The sequence below is a fragment of the Euprymna scolopes genome, chromosome 8, assembly GCF_053919585.1.
Source record: "Euprymna scolopes isolate OS-2025 chromosome 8, ASM5391958v1, whole genome shotgun sequence".
NCBI lineage: Eukaryota > Metazoa > Mollusca > Cephalopoda > Sepiida > Sepiolidae > Euprymna > Euprymna scolopes.
Genome location: NC_136489.1, coordinates 56515077 through 56539874, shown reverse-complemented (window position 1 = coordinate 56539874; position 24798 = coordinate 56515077). Strand labels below are relative to the sequence as shown.

General features: G+C 32.8%; 1 protein-coding gene across 2 annotated transcripts in view; it reads left to right on the top strand.

Moving 5' to 3' along the window:
* Positions 1-24798, top strand: part of LOC145283578 (eukaryotic translation initiation factor 2-alpha kinase 3-like) — a 131824-nt gene that overhangs the window by 59630 nt on the left and 47396 nt on the right. Inside the window, exons 4-10 of one of the 2 annotated variants that reach the window (XM_080132496.1) lie at positions 1468-1604; positions 2824-2951; positions 4516-4619; positions 11367-11487; positions 12381-12518; positions 13615-13743; positions 24515-24635. In XM_080132496.1, the coding sequence (XP_079988622.1) occupies positions 1468-1604; positions 2824-2951; positions 4516-4619; positions 11367-11487; positions 12381-12518; positions 13615-13743; positions 24515-24635 (878 nt within the window). Of the gene's footprint in view, positions 1-1467; positions 1605-2823; positions 2952-4512; positions 4620-11366; positions 11488-12380; positions 12519-13614; positions 13744-24514; positions 24636-24798 lie in introns of both variants that reach the window. The other variant, XM_080132495.1, reaches the window with a different exon arrangement.

The following is a 24798-nucleotide window of genomic DNA, read 5'->3' as shown; positions in this document are numbered from 1 at the left end:
TTTACGGATTTATAAAGAATCGGAATTAGAACTTGTATCGGAATCGGAGAAAAATATTAGAATCGTTCCATCACTACAAGATACACTTACATCATCAGATTCAGTATGGTTATGGCAAACAGAAAATGTAATGCAATTATTCTGCTGGGATCACTAGGAACCAACTTAGTGCACCGAGGAAAGGGAGGATTGGGGCTTATTTAATTCTTACTAGCAATTTGCAAAATCAGCACTGAAACTAGGTCAAAACATGTTAGTCTTCTGCTTTCTTTCTATTATGTTGAACCAATTTACAGAGAAATAGATTTCTAACTGTTTTTTTTTTCCTTATCCATGTAATGGACAGTCCTGGATAGCTGTTCTAGTTCAGAATAATCAGCTATTTTGCACTGCGATAGTCAGGGTGATGAAGTTTATGATTATGGAAAAATATTATGATGTAAAACATGCACAACAAAAACTTGTCTAGATACAACCGCTGTCAATAGTTTCCCTTTTTCTCTCTCTCTCTCTTCCTAAAACTAAACAAAATTTCAATGAGAAAAATTTCTTTACTAAAACTATTTGTCTGTGTAACAATACCATGCGGCTGCAAGATAGTTGTTTTCAAGTCTAATGTAAACAAATTCTTGCTGCGCTACTCTCTGAAATAATCAAATTTTGTCCAATCACCATCATCATTACCAATCATCATGGTATTGTTTCACTGTCCACTTGATACTCACTTAACTCTTGTACTTGAGTGGCCTTAATGTCTCTATAAGTGATAACACTTTATTAAAAAAAAAAAATAAGACTAAATGTAATTTCTAATCTCTCTGGAATTTGTTGAACAAATGCAAAAAACTGATTGTTTTCACTCTGCATTTCTCTTGAAAAATAAGAACCTGATTTTTATAGCCTTATTACTTTTCTATGAAAAAAAAAAAAAAAAAAAAAAAAAAAATTACCAAACCGGAGGAAATATAAATTGTCAATTGTAAGTATATGTCTATGTATATTTTTTGTCTTTAAAAAAAAAAAAAAAAACAAACAAAAAAAAAACAATTATTTTTTTTATTTTTCCAAATCTTTATTGCTTGGGATGACTGGATGAGCAATAAGTTAAAGAGGATTTCCAGAATTTCCTTTGTTTCTCCACTTATATAAATTATTCTTTCATTTTTGATGGATAGTCTGCTATTTGATTTTTAAATAGAAAACATTTCTGTATATCTTTAAATTGTTTTCTACAATTTCCTTTCCGCCATAAAATAATTTTCTTTCAATCTCAAGACTCTTTGTTGCCCATAAATGTTTTGAAAATTTACCTCCAAGCAAATAGTTTTCTGTTTCTGAACTTATAATGCTTACACGCGTTCCTTTTCGCATCAATAAAAAGATAGCAATGGGAATTCTGGCATTAGAAAAGTTTTAAGAATTTTAAAACTACAAACAATTATTGTTTTCTTTTTTTGTTCACGATAGCTTCGTTATGCTTGTTCAATGAGTGGCTGTCAACGATTTGGTCATACGGACACAAATGCAGACGAGGAAGAATTGATAGTTATTACAAGGAATACGCAGACAGTCCGCGCAGTTGATTCCAGAAATGGCATGGAAAGGTAAGCTCGTACATTTTTAGTTTTTCATATTCACCTCAAACAAGGCAAATAAGGGGTTACTGTGAATTTAGTAATCATACCTACAGGAACATCCTAAGTAGGAATTTGAGCTGCGAGATATCTCTTCATATTACATTGAAACTTCTGCATGTGAGTACAGCCAGGGAAGTAAGAAACAAGGAGGGAATTCCAAAGTTTATCAGTTTGAAGGCAGAAACTTTTAGAGTAGAAGGCCCTCTGACATTGACAGATCGAGATTTTGCTGCTCATTGGGTTAGTTATGTGAGTATTTACGTTGAGGGGTCACCAGTGCTATTTCATATTTCATCACTTCTTAAAAATGGATTTTAATGAAAATGACAATGTAAGATGAGCAAATCTTAAGTTTATTTCACAAAGAATCAAATAATATTTTTATTTGAAAATGGATAAATAAAGACCTGGTCAGAGATAGTTTAGTTTGGAAATAAATTGTTGTTAAATGTTCAGTTGAGTAATTGCATCTTTGTGTGAACAGAGTGGGTTGTTGTTAGAGCATTTACTTACTTTAGGTTGAATTGGCTTCTTCCATGGCTTGTACTACATTGTGAATCATGGCGGTCCTAAGCAAGGTCATATGAGATGACTAACTAATCAGAATTCCATCATCGAAGGTAGACCATCTATTGACTTGTAAACTCAACTGAGTCCTTTGTGATGCTTGTGGTCCAGGTCTGCAGCTATCCATTAATACACTTGTGCTGTTCTTTATCTTTCTTTTCTTCCTCTCTTTTCTTTTTTCTCTCTGCCTTTCTTTTTCTCTCTCTCCTTTCTTTTTTCTCTCTCTCTCCTTTCTTTTTTCTCTCTCTCTATTTCTTTCTCTCTCTATTTCTTTCTCTCTCTTTTTTTCTTTATCTTTATTTCTGTTTCTCTTTCTTTTTATATCTCCCTTTATCTTCCTGTTTTTGTTCCCCTCCATCTCTTTCCTCTCTTCTTTTGTACATCCATCTCTCTATTTATTCTTCCTTACTTGTTTTCTCCTATCACCCTTCTTTCCCCCTCCTTTTGTCCCTCTCTCTCTCTCTTTTTCTTCTCTTACCCTTCTTGCCCTGCCTCTCACCTTTCATTTTCCCTCCCTTTTAAGTTAAGACTGAATGAAATTTTCCATTTAAAACTTCATTATTTCTTTGTTCTTTTTACAAAAATCGTAAAACTTTATTTTTCTTTTTCTTCTGACCAGATGGAATTTTAGTGTTGGAAACCATCAGGTCAATTATGTTGGATCAATGCCAAACAAAATGATGGAACCTTCTGATGAAGACGATGTGGCCATAGAATCTGAAACTGATGACGAGCCTTCTTGTCCTGGTAAATTAAACATTCAATTTCTTTATCGACTTAAAAAATCGATTTAAAAAAAAAAATCGATTTAAAAAAAAAAAAAATAAATAAATATTAATCATCTATAAATTTATTGTCCATTATTATTTAAGCTAAATGGCCGACCATAGTCATGGGCGACCCAAAGGCTCCTTTTTCATTATCTGCTACACTGAGATGTAAGAGAGGACACCAGTTCATTCCTAGGATTACTCCACTTGCTCTTGATCTTATAATGTTTAGCAAAAACGGTATTAAGTACCAATTTTTAAGTCTTTGGTATGAATCAACCGAGGATTGAACCTCGGTCTCCCGGTCCATTAGTGAATGAGCCAGTCGTCAATTGAAAATTATGGGGGGAAAAATTTGTCAATGTAAGTGTTTGTTTTAATCTATATATATAAAAGGCAAAATGTGTGTGTTCATTTCGTGTATGTCTTCAAAAGGCTTCTTTCGCACGCGCTCCCGGGGTCGTTACTATCGCTTAAAACTGTGTATATAGGTCCTATATCATAATATCTAGGAATTAGGAAAGCGCGTAGCGTATAGATTTATTTACGTTGTTATTTTGGCTTCTCGCGTGTTGATTGGGCTTTTTAGTATAAATAAAATGAAACTAAACTCAAACGGACGTGTTCGTGGCAATGCGCCGGGAACAGACGCTTACGCTGCGTGACTTCTATTTGACCTTCTTAATTAGGTCAAATGGAAGCAGCAAAGTTAACTTTTATCACGCACGCCTGTTTTTATAGTTATAGTTAGATAAATAAATTCAAACACGTCTACGCTGTATGTCGCGGTGGCCCAATGGTAACATCGCACGTTTTTTTTTTTTCACACATTAATTTCCAACTCAAGGGTACGGGTTCGATTCTCATACTCACCTACCAAAACATTTTTTTATTATTATTTAACATCCCCCCCCCCCCCGGAGTTTTGATTTACCTCAAGACACCCGGGCATCGCCGGGTACCCCCCGCTAGTAACGTTATAAAATTTTTAGTATAAAACTATTAATGAACTTATTGATTTAGAGTACTTCCACAGATTAATGATCTTTTAAACCGATGCATTTCAAGTGAAAACATTATTACATACTTATTTGTCATGTCGAAATTGATATCAATTCTAAAAATTGAGAAAAACAGTCCTGTAGAAAATGTGCTGCATGTATTTTTAATAAAAAAGCAGCCACAATTATGTTCTGACATTTTGTGTTTAAAAATGGCAGATTGTAATTATTTAGTCCAAATGATCGATTGCAGTTACCTCCCCTGCTTCTTGTTTTTCCACATTAAAACATGAAAAAACTCTATAAAGCAAACTCAAGTCAATAAATTTTATTTTTACTTGTAATTAATTTTCTGCTGGATTTTTTTTGTAATTTTGGGAATTTATATTAATTTCAACATGACACGTAACTATGTAATAATGTTTTCATTTGGTTTAAAACATCACTAATCCGTACATGCACTGATTTAAAAAAAAAAATTTTTTTTAATATATTTGTTGTTGTTATTTGAGTTGTCGAATGTTTTCTTTGTCATAGCAGAAACAGGTGACATGAAAGAGTCATCGATGAAAGTTGTCATACCTGAAGGTGTCGTGTTCTACGTGAATCCCGATGACCCAAATCAGATTCTTTGGCAGCAGAAGGTAGATATTGATTTTTCACAGGACATTGCCCGCTTGTTGTTATTTTCATGCTGATCAACTTGCTAGACAAAACACATTTACCAAGTTAGTCGTCACCCAACTTCTTTTCACATGTGTGTATGTGTGTGGGGTTTTCCAGATTAAGCTGTTTAGTGGTGACTAAGTGTTCAAATCCCATTAATAAACTAGATTTTTATTTCTTGATCAACTACTTACCTATTTAAATCTGCGCAAAACTAATTGCACTTTATGACAATACAAGCACATTATTATTGTTAATATTATTATTATTAATACCAACATCATAGCAGAGACGTGGTTTGAATGTTGTCTGATTTTTATCTGCAACGTTCAGTTTTTATTCTTACTTCATCCTGTTTCAGTTGTTGTTTTACTCTTTCATTCTTGGAAATTTTTCAATAATTGGAATGGACTGTTAAAAATTATTGTATAATAATACAATAAAGACAAAAAAAAGAATAAACAAAATCTGCTTCAACACATTTTTTTTTTTTTTTTTTTACTAAACCAAATGCCACTGAAACATAAGGGATGACTATGAAACAGCAACCATGTCCAAAGATCTTTTGGAAACAACACTAAAACAAATTCTACATAATATTAATGTACAAACATCTTCGTTTCATCCTTCCATTCTTAAAGATCGCTCAATGATTGGAATGGATATTTACAAATTATTGAATTTTAATGGCAATTATTGAAATGCCTGTAATATTGAAGGAAAACATGATGAACAAAATTTGATTCAACCCGGCATTTTTTTTTTTTTTTTAATTCTTTTTACAAAGAAAATTACCACTGGGACATACGGGACAATCATGAATTAGCTATCATGCTAACGGGGCCATACTTTTCGAACTGACACAAATTTTATATTTATCAATTTTAACTTAAATAAACAAATATTGATGTGGAATTTACGCTTCGTTCAACTTCACAGTGAATCTGAAGTTTTTATGTACAACAACATCGCTTTTGTTTTATTTCAATTCATCAAATTGAAACAAATTATTTTTGATTTCAACAACTCAAGATTTATGAATGATTTAGCAATTAATTCTCAGTTTGAGAATTATTTAAACCTCGTTTTATTTTTCCGATTCAAGTGACTTTAAAAATAAGTTATTAAAACTCATCTGCACCCATATAGAAGTATGTATTAATCAGTTTATATGGGATTATTGGATTTGAAAATATATCATGCTTGATCTGTCGGGTTGATATTCCGTCTTCAATTGAAATCTCTGAAGATAACGATTCTGAAATGGAACCATTTCACGAAAAGAAGTTTTTAAATGAAAATATTTCATGAAAAGAAGTTTTTGTTTTTTAGATTCATGTGAAATCTTAAAGTGGCTTACATTATGTAGAGTCTGCTCTGAATATACTTGCCTTCCCACAAGATCAAGTCTGGTACAAAGCTGTTTTAATGTGGACATCCAAGCACATATATGGTAGACTAGCTGTACCTACCCAGCTTTGCCCAGGAGTTTTTTTTTGTTTTTCGTTTTTTAATATTTTGTCTTGCTTATTTCATTTTCATTTTATTATGGTTGTGTGTTTTATATTTTATGAAAAACGAATAATTATTTTTTTTTGCAAATAGGATTTCGAAATTTGAATTGAATTATAACAGTATATCAGAATTTTTGAGATGATTGATAATTTCTGCTATTTGATTTTTATTCTGTATAGAATTTAATACAATACTAGAATTATTATATAGATTACCATTAATATATATATATATATATATATATATAGAGAGAGAGAGAGAGAGATGTTGTTTGTTTTTGCGATACGTTTTGAATGAATTCAATTATTTATGAAAGTGCATTTTTACCTAAATGCAAGTTGGGAATAATTTTCCCTTTAACCAATTTGGTACCCCCACATGGGGCGCGGCATATATATTATTTTTAAAATATAATTATCCACTGACACATGTTTCATCGTCTACGACTCATCAGAGTGGCTGAATCTAGTGAGATTCGAAATCAGGATCCCACGTCAATGAGCCTAAACCCCTTACCGCTCATCCATCTTGCACGACTGTTTGGATATATTGCGATTTACTTAGATGTTGTTTGTTTTTGCGATACATTTTGAATGAATTCAATTATTTATGAAAGCGCATTTTTACCTAAATGCGAGTTGGGAATAATTTTCCCTTTAACCAATTTGGTACCCCCTATGTGGAGCGGCATATACATTATTTTTAAAATATAATTATCCACTGACAAGTGTTTCGTCGTCTACGACTCATCAGAGTGGCTGAATCTAGCGAGATTCAAAATTGGGACCCCATTTTAAAAATAATATATATATATATATATATATATATATATATATATATATATATTACAAATAAATGACAAAAGCCTATGTTCCAAATTTCAAGATGTGGTTCATCTTACAATTTATTAATAAATTGTAGATGGACAACATCTTGAAATTTGGAATATAGGCTTTTGTCATTTATTTATTATATGCTCTGTAATTACATTGAGCTTCATAACTTAAAGGACTGGTATTAATAAAAGGTGAAATATAATTAGAAAAAAACATTTCCACACACACACACACACACACACACAGGGTGTTCCAAAAGTGTTGGCCATATCTTTACATTGAATATCTTGAGAACTATTAAGGATATAAAAACGCATCTGGTATATTCAGAAAGCTTGTAATCTCAAGTTTTTCTTATTAATATTCAAACATGTCCAATGTATGTATCATTGATCACACGACACACGTCAAGCCGAGGGACCAAATCTTGCCAAGCACGTTCCAGCATTGCATTGTCAATGGTTGAAAAAACTTCTGTTATTCGAGCCTTCAGCTCATCCACGTCTCTTGGAATGGGAGGCACATAGACCAGTCCTTTCACAAATACCCACAAAAATAAATCGCAAGGTGTGAGATCTTTTTTTGTGAAATGCATGTTGAACAAGTGTTTATGATCCAGTTTTTGCAAATTCCAGCACACAAAACGCCTTTTCTGGTTGAGTGAACGCCATTACTGGATCAGAAAAAGAATTTTAAAAATCAATAGTCTCACAAAAAAATTAATGCATGTAGCTTTAAAATGGCACCACTTTCATCTTACTACCATTCATAGTTAAACAAATATAAGAACTTGAAATGTGCCTAAAACTTTTGGAACACCCTATATATATATATATATATATATATATATAGACAAAGTAGGGAATACAGATCCCCAACTGACTTTAGTGTGAACAAACAAGCAAAAGGACACATTTTGGTTGACACCGGTTTAACATTGACCTTTACACACACATTGTCTCTTAGCAACATGAGTGCGTTTATTATATATTTACACAAATTTAACAATTGAATTGATATTTTTATCAAAAATAATAATAAAACTGAGTTATATTATTTATTTTCGATCATGATTGAATTTTTATGTAGAGTGTATTTATATATTTACAAAACTTTTAAATCTTCGAGTGAATGTCTGTGACCAAGAGTGCATTTATATATTTATAAAACTTTAATTTTCAAGTGGATTTTGGGGAATTGATCTTTTTATTAAAAATAATAATAAAAAGGAATTATTTATTCACGACCAAAATTTACATCTATTTACAAAACTTTCATAAATGGATGTTGTATAGAGATGGTATCACACAATTTGAAAAAGGTAAAAATAATAATAATAAAAAAAAACGAGTTAAAGTGTTTACTCACAATAAACTCCCCAAAATGAGGCACTCTTGATTTTAATTTTTATATTATTTAAATATAAGTATTAATAAACAAATTGTCAAAACTGTATGTAATTTTGTTCAAGTAATGTTTTAATTTCTATATTTGAAATTTGGAAGCAAATAGCTTCCAAAACTTCCAACTTTTAATATTTGAGGATTTTCTAAAAAAAATTTGATGTCAGAAATGGTTTTCTATTCGACAGTATTAATTCTTTCAATTTTTTTTTTCAAGGTTTCAAAGTAATTATTTTTTCATCAATTATTAACACAAGATTAAAATGGATGATTTGTTTATCAAGAAACCAAAATGTATTTTGGTAGATTTAATTTTGCAATTGTTTGTTTAACTAGGATTTTCAAAAAGTTCATTTTTGTACTTTTTTAATTTAAAAAATAATCAATTAATTGTAAAAAAAAAAACCCCCCAAAACAAACACTTATGTGTAAGTTACATAGAGATGAGAAATACAGGCATACAATTTTATTCATGTAGCGATACATCATTTTACAAGCCTTAATAATATAAAACAACTTTTTTTTTGTATGATTTCAGATTGTATTAGTCTTTTATTAGTTTAGTTAAAATTATTATCTGATATAAAAGTAAAATATATCCAATATAAAAATATATATCCAATAGAAAAAAAAACAACCAGCATAAAAAAATTATCTGATTTTAAAAATATTCATAGATCTTCAGTCCAAAACGGATACGTACAATATAACCTTTTTTCGATATTTTCATTTTTGAATGTCTTGATTAAACTACAAGTACCTGAAAAAACAAACAAAATCAATATATTTTATAATGATAATAATATTAATATTATTATAATAAAAATTTATCCAATATATACAAACTGCTGAATCCTTGAAATTGCTTTACAGAAAATTAATCTTTATTTTAAAGTTTTACAACTTTTTATGACACGCATAATTTGGTGTAGCTATCAATGTAAAAGACCAAACAATTATACAACTATTCTTTTTTATTGGAGGCAATATGAATTTTCTAAGATAATTTATATAAGCAGTTAAAAACTAGGAAAATTCCTCTGTGAGATTACTTTAATGTTTTTGTGTTTTACATACTAAATAACAAGAACTGCGATGAGATTATTAATAAATTGGAGGACCTATACAATGCACCCCCCCTTATATATTTTTTTTCTTTTCATCATGATTTTTAGATTTTTTTAAGGCTAAATTTTTCGAATTTGAATCTTTAAAAACAAGTTTGGTCTTCAAACATAGATTAGCTCCATTATGGGGGATTGATTGAGTAGAACGTTGTATTAGAAACTGAACACTTCCATGAAAATCTTTAAATATTGAATTTTATACATTTTTTTGAGGGGACAATCTGACAGATTAGTGTCCATAATAATCTGCTGAAAAATGGAAAAAGAAAAACGAAAAAAATACAGAAGGGGTGTGTGTATTGTATAGATTCACTGATAAATTTGATAATTGTTGACAAATTCCTATAAACGAACAGGCAGGTAACTTTGAATAAATGGATATTTTAATGCCGGACCCTTTTTTTAGGAAATTTGTACTTAACCATAACCATGGTTAGGATCCTTATTTAATTGGTTGGTTGGTTGTTTTTTTTTTTACGGCATATCAACACTTTTCAGGCCATTTAATGTCGAAACCAGTGATTTTGAAGAAAAAATTTTAATAGAATATATTTGTTTTTTCCAAGTCGGTATCTATTTAACCCATAGTTGGGACCCTAACAGGTACTACCACACCAGGTCAGAGTGGACCTGGGAGCAATGGCGATTAAAGGGTGGCTCCACACTCCCAAAGCCTGCAAGCTGGGGCCTCACCATCGGATATAGTTTAAGGTCATATTCAGGACCTACCTTATTTAGAATGAAATTTTAAAGAATGACAATGAAGTGTTAGAAGCTAAAAAGATTTCTGCTAATTGTAAATATTGCCTCCAGTGAGAGACTCCAGATGTGAAATCTCTCAGCTTGTATATCAATGTATGACTGAATTTTAAACCATGACTCATATAGATTGGCTACTAAGCTCCCACTGTTTGTTTTTAAATTTAAATTTAATAAGGAGAAAACCAACTAATTAATCAATAATGTATTCTCGTTTTTTGTTCATAATTTCGTTTGAATATTCAACACTAAAGGCCAAATACAATTTTTCAAAGCCAAACTGCTTCAAAAAAGGCCAAATTCACAAAATTTAGCTTTAAAATAACCAATCTAGCAACCCTGGACAAGAATATGAGAGTGATTTTCTTTTGATGTAGCCTCATTTTCAAATATCATTATGATGATATATCATCATTGTTTGTGTATTCATTCTCTTGCGAATGGTATCCTCATCTTCATAGAAGTTATTTCACCATATTTTGGCCAACTCATTCTCTGGCCTTCTTCAAATGATTAACCGCGATGGGATGGGAATGCTTAGTCTTTTAACTGTATCTCCAGTAATTACTGCCTTCCATAGTTGTTGTCTCACCACTAACTTGATAAACAGCAAGGTCCAACTCCTTCACTGTAGAGGTCTCTAAATACCAAAAAACCTTCTACCCTACCTAGCAAAGAAACTATTGTTTCTTTGCTAGTACTGCTAGACTTTAGAATTCCCTTCTGGTCTCCTGCTCCCCTCACTGTACTAACATGCATAAATTTAAATGTAATATAAACAGACATTTTGCTGCTCAACTCCTACATAGTGTTCCTGTTGATATGGTCCCAAGTAGATGCCCCTTACATCCAAGGCAATATACTTTGTTTGGGGTGAATAAGATTAAAATAAAAATAATTCAATTCCAAAATGAGTTTAAAACAGAATTCTAAAAAAAAAAATTCCAAATTAATAAATAAAATGAGAGAAACTTAATTGTCAACTTGTATAGAAATTAGCATACCAAGAAATAAAAAAATAAAAAAATTCTATTATTTCTTTTTCTATCTTTGTGATTTAATGTTTGTTTTTGTTTATTTTAAAGTTGAGTTCTCCCATTGCAAGTGCTTGGCTCTTCGACCACAACAGATTGAAACCAATCAGTTTGTTCAGCCGTGTTCACATTCCAACGATATCAGGACAAATCAATCCGATTATGTACATTGGTAAATTATTTTCTTTTTTTACTTTTTTTCTTAAAATATAAACAATCAATATAAAAAAATAGTTTTCAAGTGAAAGTATAAAAATATACAGAATTTTTTTAGTTTAATTTGAATTCTGATTTTAACTATAAAGTTTTACATAAATTTGTACATTAACACTCTCTGCTGGATCCCCCCCCCCCCAATACCTTCAATGAAATTCTACTTTTTTAAAGTGATTGTGTTAACATCCTGAAAATATTGGTGGAAAGAAGGAAAAAGAAATTAAATTAAGAGTGTGGAGGATCATTTTAGTATATAAAGTGATCTCCTAATTTTAGACTGTTCTAATTTTTAAGGTAATTAACCAATTTTTTAATCAATAACCCTAAGTCTAAGTGGCCAAGTCATAAAAGCACACATAATTGCCTGAAAAAACGTACAGCACCCACAAAAAAAAACATAAGATTTGCCACCCATAGCAAAAACAACAAAGTAAACTGCCCTTGAATGCTGAAATTTCCTCAAAATGGGACATCATTTTATGTTAATCGTATATTCTCAGATTTTTTTTTATTTTTGCTAGTTTTCCTCAAAAAAGTTTTTTTTTAATAATTTTTTTTATCTTATAGTCTTTTGTAATTTTTTTTAATATATTCCTTATCGTAGTTAAGTAGGACCATTGGTTGACCTTGAAATTCAGTATTAAAAATTTTGAATTTTGCTATTATAGTGTACTTGCACCAACATGTTTAAACAAAATATAATTCATTGGTTGAAAGAAATGAATCCCTGCATTTACTAGAATGATAAGAAATGTAATATTGGATATGATTTTATTTTGTTATTTTATTGTTTCAGAGGAAAAGCTGAAACTAAAATGTTTTTTTCTCTTTTAATTTCTGCTATTTTAGGAAATCATCAAAACCAAATGTATGTACAAGTGTCGCATCATGTTACAAATCAAATTATCGATGGAGGAACAGGTGGAGGAGGGGGATCACCTTTGGGAAAAGTCCCGTCTGTTTATTGGAAACCATACCTTGCTTCATGTAAGTAGATTGTTTCAAACTATCAAACATTTTGACGTTCAGATTTAAGTAGCAACAGCTATTTGAATGGCATAAGTGTAAAATTTGAAAGTACATTTGCTTTGACAAATCTACGATTTTTTAATATTATCTGGACCCATGGTGTTCAGAGCAAATCCAGAAGTTGTGCAGAATTTATTGCAAATATTCCAATTTATGGCAGATGTGATGGCCAGTCACAAAAAAAAAACAAAAAACAAACTAGTCTGTTCTGTACAAAAGATAAACAGATATGAGCAAAGAGTTTAAGACAAAAAAGGATAAGCATCGACAGTTTAATTTTTTAAAGATTTTTGGTACTTGCCCAGAATTCCTCCTATATTAAAAAACAAAAATGGAGAAAAATCTGTGTGATGTATGTATCCGTTACAAAACAAAAATACATACTAAAAATCAAAATTGATTAAATAGTTATATTTTTACAATAAGAAAACTTAATTTTGTGGCCAAACAAATAGCGATGATATTGCGATGGTATCTTGAAAACAGAGAGATAACTTCAAATGATTCAAATTTGCAAGATTTTAGAAAACCATTCTTAACATGGGAAGAGAGGCATTGGAATGATTTTCTTTATAAAAATAAAACTACTTGATTAATTTATGTGACTTTTGAAATACATTATTTTCTTTGTATCATGGGTACATACATCATACAGATTTTTCTTTATTTTTGTTTTTCATATAGGGAAAATTCTGGACATGAAGCAAATTTTGATTTATTTTCTGCTTTTGTTTTGTTTTTCATATTGATTGTAAAGCAAAAATCCTCGACTTTTGTAGGTTCTAAATTTTTAGTTGAAATATTAAATAATTGGAAATTTAATTTGTGTGAAACAAAAAAAATTAAAGATTTTCTTTAGAATTTAACTTAATTAAAAAAAAAAAAAATACAGACAAATCTTTATGAAATACATACCCATCATAGCATAAAAATGGCATTTGAAATTTATGCTTATGTTCTTTAGACATAAAAATTTTTCCCCATCAAATAACATGAAAGAATTTGTAAAATTTTACTTTTTGCTCAGTTTTTAAAAATTTTATTTCAATTGCAGCTTGTTCTCGGACTCCAACACTTCGACCAAACAAAAATAATGGAGTTCCTTTGATTGGAAGGAAGACATTCAAACGGAAAGACCTTCAAAATACAGCTGTGGCAGTTTGGCAACAAAGTTATCCATTCGGTTAGTTAATAGTAAAAAAAAACAACTTTTTTATCTTTATACAAGGAAGCCAAGTACGTCCAAGGATGGAATACTGCTGCCATATCTGGGCAGGAGCTGCTAAAAACAGCATATCCTGCCTTGACAGAGTACAAAATAGACTTCGTGGCTTAGTGGGGGATGCCCTTTTCTCTACCCTGCAACCTCTCTCCCACAAAAAAGACGTTGCGAGCATATCCTTGTTTTATCGTTATTTCCATGGCAGGTGCTCGTCTGAACTCCAATCTCTGGTCCCTCCTTGCCAATCTTTCACGAAAAATACCCGACTAGCCGAATCCACCGTGAAAAATTTCCCCCACTCTTTATCTGTGCCTAAATCAAAACGTGGATTCCATGAACAAAGCTTCTTTCTTAGAACTGCACGCCTGTGGAACTCTGTTCCGTCTGCCTGCTTCCCACCGGACTACAACTTTGATGTCTTCAAGTCCAACGTTAACAAATGCCTAATGAACCGCCCCCTTAAGTAAACACTTCATCAAATCTCCACACTAACGTAATGTACTTGCAATAACCCTTATCCCTGAGTGGCTTCCGGGCCTTGATAAGTGGTGACCACTGTGTAAAAAAAAAAAAGAAAAAAAAAAAGGCAGTAATTTATTTACTTTGACATTTTTGAAACGTAAATTGTTCAAAGAAATCAGGAAACCTCTTGTTCGTGTATCTCTACTATTATATAAAAGGAACTTTGTGTGTGAGAGAGAGAGAGAAAGAGTTCGTTTCCTATGGACTCCGATACAGCTGGGCTGATTTTTGATGAAATTTCTCACAAATGTACTTTTATGTATCTGTGAAACATATAAAAAAATTAGAGTAGATTCCATGAGCACAGCTTCTTTCTTAGAATGCACGACTGTGGAACTCTCTTCCGATTGCCTGTTTCCCACCTGACTACAACTTGGATGTCTTCAAGTCCAACATAAACAAATTCCTGACAAACCGCCCTCTTAAGTAAGGCACTTTGTCGAATCTCCAATGCTGACAATTACTATGATACTATCCCATTGATTACTGTACACGCAATAACCCTTATCCCCGAGTGGCTTCCGGGCCTTGATAAGTGGGAACCTTCATGTAAAAAAAAAAAAATCTGGCAGTGTTCTTAGATAGGTTTTGTATCAGAATATCTTCGATAAGTATTGATAATCGAAAAAATTTTATGAAAAAAAGGAACAGTCGATGTTGACCAAAGTTAACACTTTATACCACCTAACATCACTAGTGCGTTTGAGAAGTTTTATTACTGCAGAATGACCCAGTACGTTTTTTGATGTAACAGGAGTGTGTTTGAAATAAATGTTTCTTTTTGAAGCATGATACTTGACTTTTGCATTTTAAACTTTATTTCAAGCCGCTATATATAAAGTAATTTTATAAAATCAACAGTAGATTCTCTACACTGCAATGTAGACTACGATGTGTTGTGGACAAAGTCACTGCAGGGAGGCATGAGAAGCTTCCTCTCAGTGCACCACGATGGGTCCCAAACTAGAGCAGGCAATCAATCGATTTGATTGAAAAGTAGGCAATTTTGCAGATTCCGATGACAATAAAAATATGGTAGTGTGGAACATTTGTTGATCATCATTCAATCCTGGGCAATGTCAGGTCTCCTTGCTAGTTGCTATATCTTTGAGATCCTACGCCAGTAAGTAGCAATTAAGTTAGCTAGTGTGAATTTTGACAAGAGTCACATTATTACATATTAGCATAGTCTATGCAAATGGAAATGTACTGAGACATAGGTGTGATTTGAAGCAAAATCTTAACTCCTTAAACCAAATGTGCTAAAAAAAAAACGAAACAGGTGTTTAATGAAATAAAGATATTAGATGACATCATGTGTTTGAACAAGGGAACAAAGGGTTTCTGGGAAGTTTTCTCTAGGAAGCTGAGCTGTGCAAACAATCCAATAATTTAAATAATCTAAGCGTATGTTATCTTAAAATTCGGTCCTTTGTTGTCCATTCTTAAGAATAGTTAGTAACCTAAGAAGTAAATAATTAATTAGTCTAATTGGTCTCTCCTACCATCAGTAAATTCTTTCTCTAAATAAAACCTTTGAAAAGTCTATTTTGCTTAAAAGGATAGTCACGGCTCATGCATGAAAAGACTATGAGAAGAAGCAACAATCAAAAGAGATGAGCATGTATAAACCCCTGCGCATGTATGTATAAAAACATTTTAATTTATTGTTAGGCTTTGATTGAACATGTGCAATCTGTACATTAATGAAAATGTGTAAGTTCAAAATAGAATGAACAATGAAACAAATGTTTTTACATGTTTTACGAGAACATCAACCTAAGAAGCTTTGTCTCTCCATCATTGAGGTTAAAATAGAATTTCAATTAATTGTTAAACATACTGATTGAATGGATATATGCCTTGAGAATAACTGTGCATGGTTTTTAACAATTAAAAGTAAAGGAATTATTAAAAAAAAAACAGAAGTAAACATGAATTGGAACAAATACATTGAAGATATTGCCAAGGTTGCTGCAAAGAAGGTGGGGTTCCTTTACCATGCTAGAAAATTACTCATGCCAAAAAATATTCTATATCTTTACAAAGCCACCATTGGCCCATGCATGGAGTATTGTTGTCACATCTCGGCTGGGGCATCTACTGTTAGTCTCTCACTCTTAAATGAGTTCCAAAACAGAGTTTCAAATCTAATAGGTCCCTCACTATCGACCAAGCTCCAACTTCTGTCCCATCACTGCAATATTTTATCTCTGTGGCTGTTTTACAAGTACTTTAAAGGAATGTGCTTTGATAAACTCATAGCACTTGTGCCCCATCGACGTAAATACTCCCCGATGAGCCTGACAAGCAGCATAATCCCCCCCTTCACTTTCGAGATGCCAAGATGCTGGACCCCCCCCCCCCCCAAATGCTTGTGCTTGATTTTGGAATTCACTCTTGGTTTCATTCTTCCCTCACTGTACTGACATGCAGAAGTTCAAGTGTAATGTGAACAGACATTTCGCTGTTGAACTTCTTACATAGTATTCCAGTAGATATGGTCCCAAATAAGCCCCTTACATCCAAGGTGCACTGTGCCTTGTTTGGTGTGAATCGTAAATAAAAAAAGTAAAAGAAAACCTTAAAAATAACCATGCACGTTTTAAACAATTAAAAGTAAAGAAATGATTAAAAGCTGAAGTAAAAAAAAATACTGAAAAATCCCATTCCAAGTAAAACATTTTGATATACTTAACTATTACGTTAGAATAAGTTTCTACGACAAAAGTTAGCAAAAAACTATGGACTAGAATTCAAAAAAAAAAAAAATCATTTTTTGTATTGTACTAATCTGCCATTTATTATTACAGTAGAACCCTGGGATACGGTGGCCCTAGTATATGTTTTTTTTTTTTTTTTTTTTTTTTCCAGGTTATGATGTAGAATACAATGTTTTTCCATCTCCTGGTTACGATATTTGCCCTGCCTTACAGTATTATTTATAATGTTATTTGATTATATACATGTGCATTATATACTGTACTGTATTTTGTTACTAATTTTTAATGCAGTATCCTGGGGTTCTACTGTACTTAGTTAAATGACAGACTGACTTATCTCCCCCTGCTATACAGGTATTTCTACTCGGTACTTGTACAGTTTAATGAAGACATTAAAAAATGAAAATATTGAAAAAAAAAAAAAAACTTTCTCCAAAAAAAGTTTCACTTCATTTGATCAAGTAGTTTTTTTTTACAGTGGAAAAAATACATTTTTATGACAGCGCACTCAAGGTAGCCATGTTTGGATTTTTAGAACACACCATGGGGAGATAACTTGGTCTAAAGCACCAACCTCCCCTCCCCATGTTTAATGATAGCTTTTTTTCCTAAAAATTGAAACATGGCTACCTTTTGATCGGTATCACAACAAATTGTTTTTTCACTGTAAAAAAAACAAAAAAACTACTTGATCAAGTTGAGGGAAATTTTTTTCGGAGAACTAAAGGTAAAAGTCTTAATCCACACTAACGTCTTTCTAACAAGCCTGCTTACATAGTTGCTTCCACTGCATGAGTTTTTTTTGCTCCTTAGTAACAATGATATAGCAATGTCCCAAAATCACTTTGAAGAGTGTAACTATTCATTAGATATATAACCTCTACAAACTAACCCTGTAACATTAACTAACCACACGGAGTCGCAGAAATACTTGCTTTAGGACCAATGCGTGGAGCAAACCCTCTCAGGGCTGAGGGACCCAGTAGATCTTCTCAGATCACCCGTCTAGGAGAAGGAAAACTCTGAAATTAAACCTAAGGGGAGGGAGGCCTCTCCAGTCTTGGATGACAACCTTCCTAGAGCTGGTGACTCAAACAAATTACTGGTCTGCAAACCTAAACTGCTTAAGGAGTAGATAGGCTCTGTCTATCACCTGGCTTCCATACTCCTTCTTTGCCTATTAGTCAGGCGCAAAGACACTATCACAGTGATTCGACAAAACACTTAGTGGTAGATCTTGTTTCTTGTCTAGGGCAATGAACGCTGTTTTCCCCACTCCTGACACATCCCACCCCTCAAAACTGGACACTTGGGAGTGCTTGAGTACCACACATGCCTGTGCAATTAGATTGGGTTGACCTTCTACTGATGGGTTGAGGGTACCGGATTGACAGTTCCTGGCTGCTGTTTCCAACTGGTAGTACAGGATCCCTAACTCTTTGGTAGCGCTTAGAGCAACTGCTCCATCAACAGTTGTATGATATCGGGATGTTTGTAGTGCCATGTCGCGCATGGAAAAGGACCCTGCACTCATCCCCGATGGGCTTTCCTGAGGCCACAGTCCTAGTTGAAGAAAGGTCAGTTGATGGTCTAATTGTGTTGCATGACTGATACCCTGCATAACCTCTTGTTCAGTTCCCCCTTACCTAACTGAAACTCTTTAAAAACATGATGACAGTACAATAAAAAAATAAGCTTAAACCAGGCCTAGGGACAAACAAATCCAACTTGCCTCCTCCCTTGAGGCTTGCATTCACGAACATCCGTGGGCTTAGAACTAATTTAGCTAATGTTGAAGCATTTCTCCTAACAAATACCCCGGATATCTTAGCACTAAGTGAGACTAACCTGTGCCTAGATCAAAACATGGATTCCATGAGCAAAGCTTCTTTCTTAGAACTGCATGCCTGTGGAACTCTGTTCCGTCTGCCTGCTTCTCACCGGACTACAACTTGGATGTGTTCAAGTCCAATGTTAACAAATTCCTAATGAACTGCCTCCTTAAGTAAACACTTCATCAAATCTCCACACTAACGTAATGTACTTGCAATAACCCTTATCCCTGAGTGGCTTCCGGGCCTTGATAAGTGGTGATCACTGTGTAAAAAAAAAAAAAAAAAAAAAACCTACACTCCTCCATCCCCTCTAACTACTTTAACATGCCTGGTTATCTCCCACTCTGCTGTAAGGACTCTGACAGACATGCACGGACTTGGAGTCTACATTCGTAACACCCTCCCCTTGACTAGAGAAACAAACCTAGAATCAGACGATCAAGCCTTTATGTGCTTTAGACTAAACATACAACATAACATTAGCTGCTTTTATTTTCTCTACCGCTCTCCCTCGACCCAGGACTGCACCATAATAAACAAAGTCTCTGACAGCATAGACACAGCACTCTCCCTCGACACTAACGCACAAGTACATGTATTTGATGACTTTAATGTCCATCACAAAACTGGCTTGGATTCTCTACTTACACAGATATAACGGGGAGCACAACACATAGCTTCGCTATATCTCACTCCCTATCACAAATGGTTACATTTCCAACCCGTTTCCCTGACCAGCAAGAACAACATGCATCACTTCTAGATCTGTTTCTGACATCAGTTCCCAAGGATTGTATAACAAATGCTGACAGCCCACTTGGGAACGCTGATCATGCAGTGATAATGGTTGAAATCGCCCTAAACTCTAGACTAAAAACTGAAGAGCCAGTGCTCAAAACGAGATATTATAAAAAGGCTAACTGGGAAGCCATCAGAGATCTTATCAGAGATGCCCCATGGGGAAATAATTTTCTCTTCCTGCTTAACAGTGCGCAAATGAGACCACTGAATGGTTCAAAACAGCAATTGAAGCACATGTTCCCATGCGGAAATTTTATAGCAAGCCCCACTCTCCCAAATGGTTTACTTCTACTTGCGCAACTGCCATTGCTCAAAGGCAGCATGCATACCGCAGATTTAACCGATATAAGTCCAGTTCAAACAGACAAAAGTATATAGAAGCTAGAAGTAACGTTAAGAAAGAAATAGTGACAGCTAAGAGAGAATTTACTGAAACCACTAAAAAACGCATCTAAGCACAAAAATTAGTAAATAATGGCCAATTACAATTCCCCCACTAACCAACAATCACGAGGTTGTTTACTCAGCAACCAACAAAGCTAATATGCTTGCCAGTCGGTTTGCCTCAAACTCTACACTGGACCCTTCCAACTACCCCCTGCCTGACTTTCCTTTGCGGACAGACGCCATGCTAGACGATCTAAAAATCACCCCTGCTCAGGTGCATGCTATCATAAAAAACCTTGACACTTCAAAGGCATGTGGACCCGATCTCATCCAAGCTGTGCTATTAAAAAAGTGCTCAGCCGAAGTAGCTCCAGTTCTCTCCAAACTCTACAACAAATGTCTTAATGAATCTTGCTTTCCGGGCTGTTGGAAAACTGCTTCTGTGGTACCAGTATTCAAGAATTCTGGCGAAAGAACTGACCCATCAAATTATCGCCCCATTAGCCTCCTCCCATTTTTCGCCAAAATATTAGAGACCATAATTAACCATGCTCTAGTCTGGCACCTTAAAGATGCTAAACTTCTGACTGACAAACAATATGGATTTAGACAAGCCCGTTCCACAGCACACATCCTCACTGTAATCTCTGAACGTATATACCATTCACTGGACAAAGCGGGGGAAGGTAGAGCGGTAGCTCTCGATATATCCAAGGCTTTTGACAGGGTATGGCATGAGGGTCTTCTCAGGAAAATTAGATCATACGGTATCACTGGTAGAATACTTAACATAATTAAATCCTTCTTAGATAAGAGAAAAATCCAGGTTGTCCTCGACGGTCGTACATCGAAACAATATGATATAAATGTGGGAGTGCCCCAGGGGTCTATCCTTGGGCCTCTATTGTTCCTAATATTCATTAATGACCTCCCCGACAAAATTGCCTCTGAGATGGGTATATATGCTGATGACACCACACTCTATAACAGGCATGACAGGAAAACAAATGCACACATATCTAAAGAAATGGCAAAAACACTAGAGGATTACCTCCAATCTGTAGTGGAATGGGGACAAAAATGAATGGTCACATTCAATGCTGCCAAGACTAAACTGATTTCCTTCAATAATTACAAGAAACCTTCTCTGCCACCAATAGCAATGGCCAGTGACTCTTTATCTGAGAGCACATCTTTCAAACTGTTTGGCCTAATGTTCACAGGAAACATGAATTGGAACAATTATATTGAAAGCATTGCCAGGGCCGCTGCGAGGAAAGTAGGCTCTCTCTACCGTGCTAGAGAACTACTAACACCTGAAAGTATCCTGTACCTCTATAAAGCCACCATTCGCCCATATATGGAGTATTGCTGTCACATTTCGACTGGTGCATCTGCTACTAGTCTTTCACTCCTAGACAAGGTCCAAAAGAGAGTCGCCAATCTGATAGGCCCTGAAGTGTCATCTAAGCTTCAGCCTCTGTCCCATCGACGAAACGTTGCATCCCTCTGCCTGTTCTACAAGTATTTTAATGGTGAATGCTCTGGCGAACTGCAGACACTTGTGCCCCCACGACGTAGACATTCTCGAAAAACCCGAAAGGCAGCTAAATCCCACCTCCACATAGTAGAGATCCCTAGATGTAAAAGATCTTTCTACTCCAGTAGTTTCTTCCCCAGAACAGCTAGACTCTGGAATTCCATTCCAGGTCCCTGCTTCCCCAACTGTACTGACATGCAGAAGTTCAAGTGTAACGTGAACCGACATCTTGCTGCCCAAATCCCAACGTAGTGCCCCAGTAGTTGTTGCCCCTGATAGTAGCCCCCTACACCAAAGTGGCAATGTGCCTTGCTTGGGGTGAAAATGTAATAAAAAAAATTTTTTTTAATTTCATAACGGATACATACAATATAACTTTTTTTCAACATTTTTATTTTTTTATGTCTTGATTAAACTGTACAAGTACCTCCTACCCTTATCAATGGCGGATTGTGAAAATATGATAAAACTAATTTGATTTTTTTATTAAATTCTACTTGATAATTTTTCCTAATTTTTGGTGTAGATAACTATATCAAATAGTTTTTCTGATAATTTATTTGGAACTGTGATTTTTCACATGTTCCCAATATTATATAAACATGTTTAAATGAAATAAAATTGACTTTGGGAATTGATCTTTAAATCTCCAAAAATTTTATTTGTATCATTTCACTGAGATTTTTCTTTTTTTAGTATGCTTGTTTCTTAATGTTTTGTTTAATGTAACATTTTGTGAAAACTTTAATTTGGGGCAAAATAACAAATTCACTTTGTACAAATCCTTCTAAAAACAGGCCAAATTTTTATTTTTAAAATCTTAAATTTGTTCGGGGTTTTTTTTCCTTAATTTCAAAATCTTATATTTTTGGACAATAATAAAATTACACTTTCATATTTTTTCTTAAAAAAGAAGAGAATATCTCCAAAAATATTTTTAGATTTCTCATATCTAAAGTCAATAGGTTATTCTTTCTTCAGATGACATAAAATTGCATATACACTTAATAATTCTATATTATAAATCGAAGAGATGAGTAAGAGGGGGAGTATATATACCATCTAACGTACTCATGACAATGAATAATAATAATATTTATACATTCGAGCATTATTGCCACAATCAGTTGAAAATATAAGTAAAATGTTAGACATCTTTATTTTCTATCTAAAAGTTGATGTTTGTTCATCTGTTAAAAAAAATCAATATTTAAACAGAGTATTCAAATAAGTTTTAATGGGTTAAATATTTTAAACAATTGAAAGACATTGAAATTTTCTTTTGATTTAGGTCCATGAAAAAACTGAAATTAAAACATAAAAGAAATTCATTTTGTAAAAATTAATAGTTTGTTTCATAAAGCAAAAATAAAATTTAGTAAAACTTTCTTCATAAAAAATGTATTCAATAAAGGTTTAAACATTTAAGTAATTATTTTTATTGGCATTTTTTAAATAAAAAAAAAAAACAAAGAAATTAGTCATGTTGTGGAAACATAGCATCAACAAATTTTTTTAAGAACAACATTGCACTGACAGTTTTTCTTTTTACTTTATCTCATATTGGAAATTTTATTTTTTACTTCAGAGGCAAAAATTGTAAACATGTCAATATTTGAAATTATTTTTCCTAAAAAACCTTCCAACCAGCAATATATCATTACACAGGTAATGCTGGATGAATTGCACTAATTATAGATAAAAGAATAATAATGAAATTGAATTACAATTTTACAATGAGCCAAGAATGTAAAGAATACAAAATAATGGTTGATCATAAAACAAAATCCTTTTTTAATTTGTAGCATCAGTAATTAAATCCAAACAAATGGTAATGGCAGCCTTATAATTCTTACTTTCGTTATTTTGTGCTTTAGTCCTCACATTTCAATGGTGATATTTCTGACAAAGGGTTTTATATATATATATATAAAATCTTACAAAGGATTGCTGTTTTTTGGGTTGGAATCTATTCATGTCACACTTAGTATTAGCTGGTTTTATACCTTGAAGTAGTATTCTTTATTTATTTAGCTCCTTACATCAAATGATTTCATGCCTCATATGGAAGGATTTCCATAATTAAAAAAAATAATAATCCAAATGAATTGATAAAATGTCTGATTAAAGAAAGCAGTCATGTCCAAAATGGCGGCCTCAAAGGATTGATGGATTGGAAACAGAATTAATTTATTTTCTCACTTTCCAATCAGAAGCTGACATTTTTGTTTTCATAAAATCCAAAACTTGCAGATAGATTATCACAAAATTCATCATTTTCTTTTTGTTTATCTGTTGATTTGCATCCAACTAAAATGTTTTTGTTTGGTTTGATTTTGTAGTAGTATTGTAAATAAATATGCAAGGAAAATATAAAAATGAATTTAAAATCACTGTTATGAAACGAGATTATTTTTCAAATGTAAAAAAAACTATGATGGAAAAGTCCTAATATCTGACCTAATTTGAATTGGATGTGATAACATTATCAGATGTGTTAGATTATGAAGTCATTACCAAAATAAAAGCAGCAAATTACATCACTATTTTTAGCATTAATTTTTTTTTTTTTTTTTTTTGCTTTCAGGTGAAAATTTGCAAAAACTAAAAACAAACTAAAAATAATAACCAAATGAGAAGCAACTATATTCTGAATTTAAACAAAACAGATATTCATTTTCTTAATTTTTTTTTTAGGAAATGAAAAATATTTGTTTTGTTTTTTTTACCTGAAATTATTGATTTTTTTTCCTTATCAAATCAACGGATAAAATTTTGTTTTGTAAGAATGAATGACAATCGATACTTTTTCTTTTTAATCTCCAAACTGCGAACATTTTTCTGTGAGTTTTAACATTACTCTTTTCTTTATTTGTTTAGTCAGAATTTTTATTTCTTTCATTAATCTTTTTTCTTTCTTTCAGATGATGGCTATTACCTTTTTCCAGATTTCACCCCCAGTTTGCCCGACAAAGATAAAGAAACTGGAGAAGATTATAAGAGCATTTTTGAAAATGTCCGGCCGTCATCTTTAATGATGTGGTGGTAAGAATTGTTTATAATTGTAGAAAAAGATTCAAATTTGCCTTCAATAAATTTTGTCATTTTAGTAGGAAAATTTTTTCTTTAATCAAATATTGAAAATCAAAAATTTACTTGAAAAATAAATGTATCTCCAAATTTATTTCTCACTTTAAAAAAGATTCCT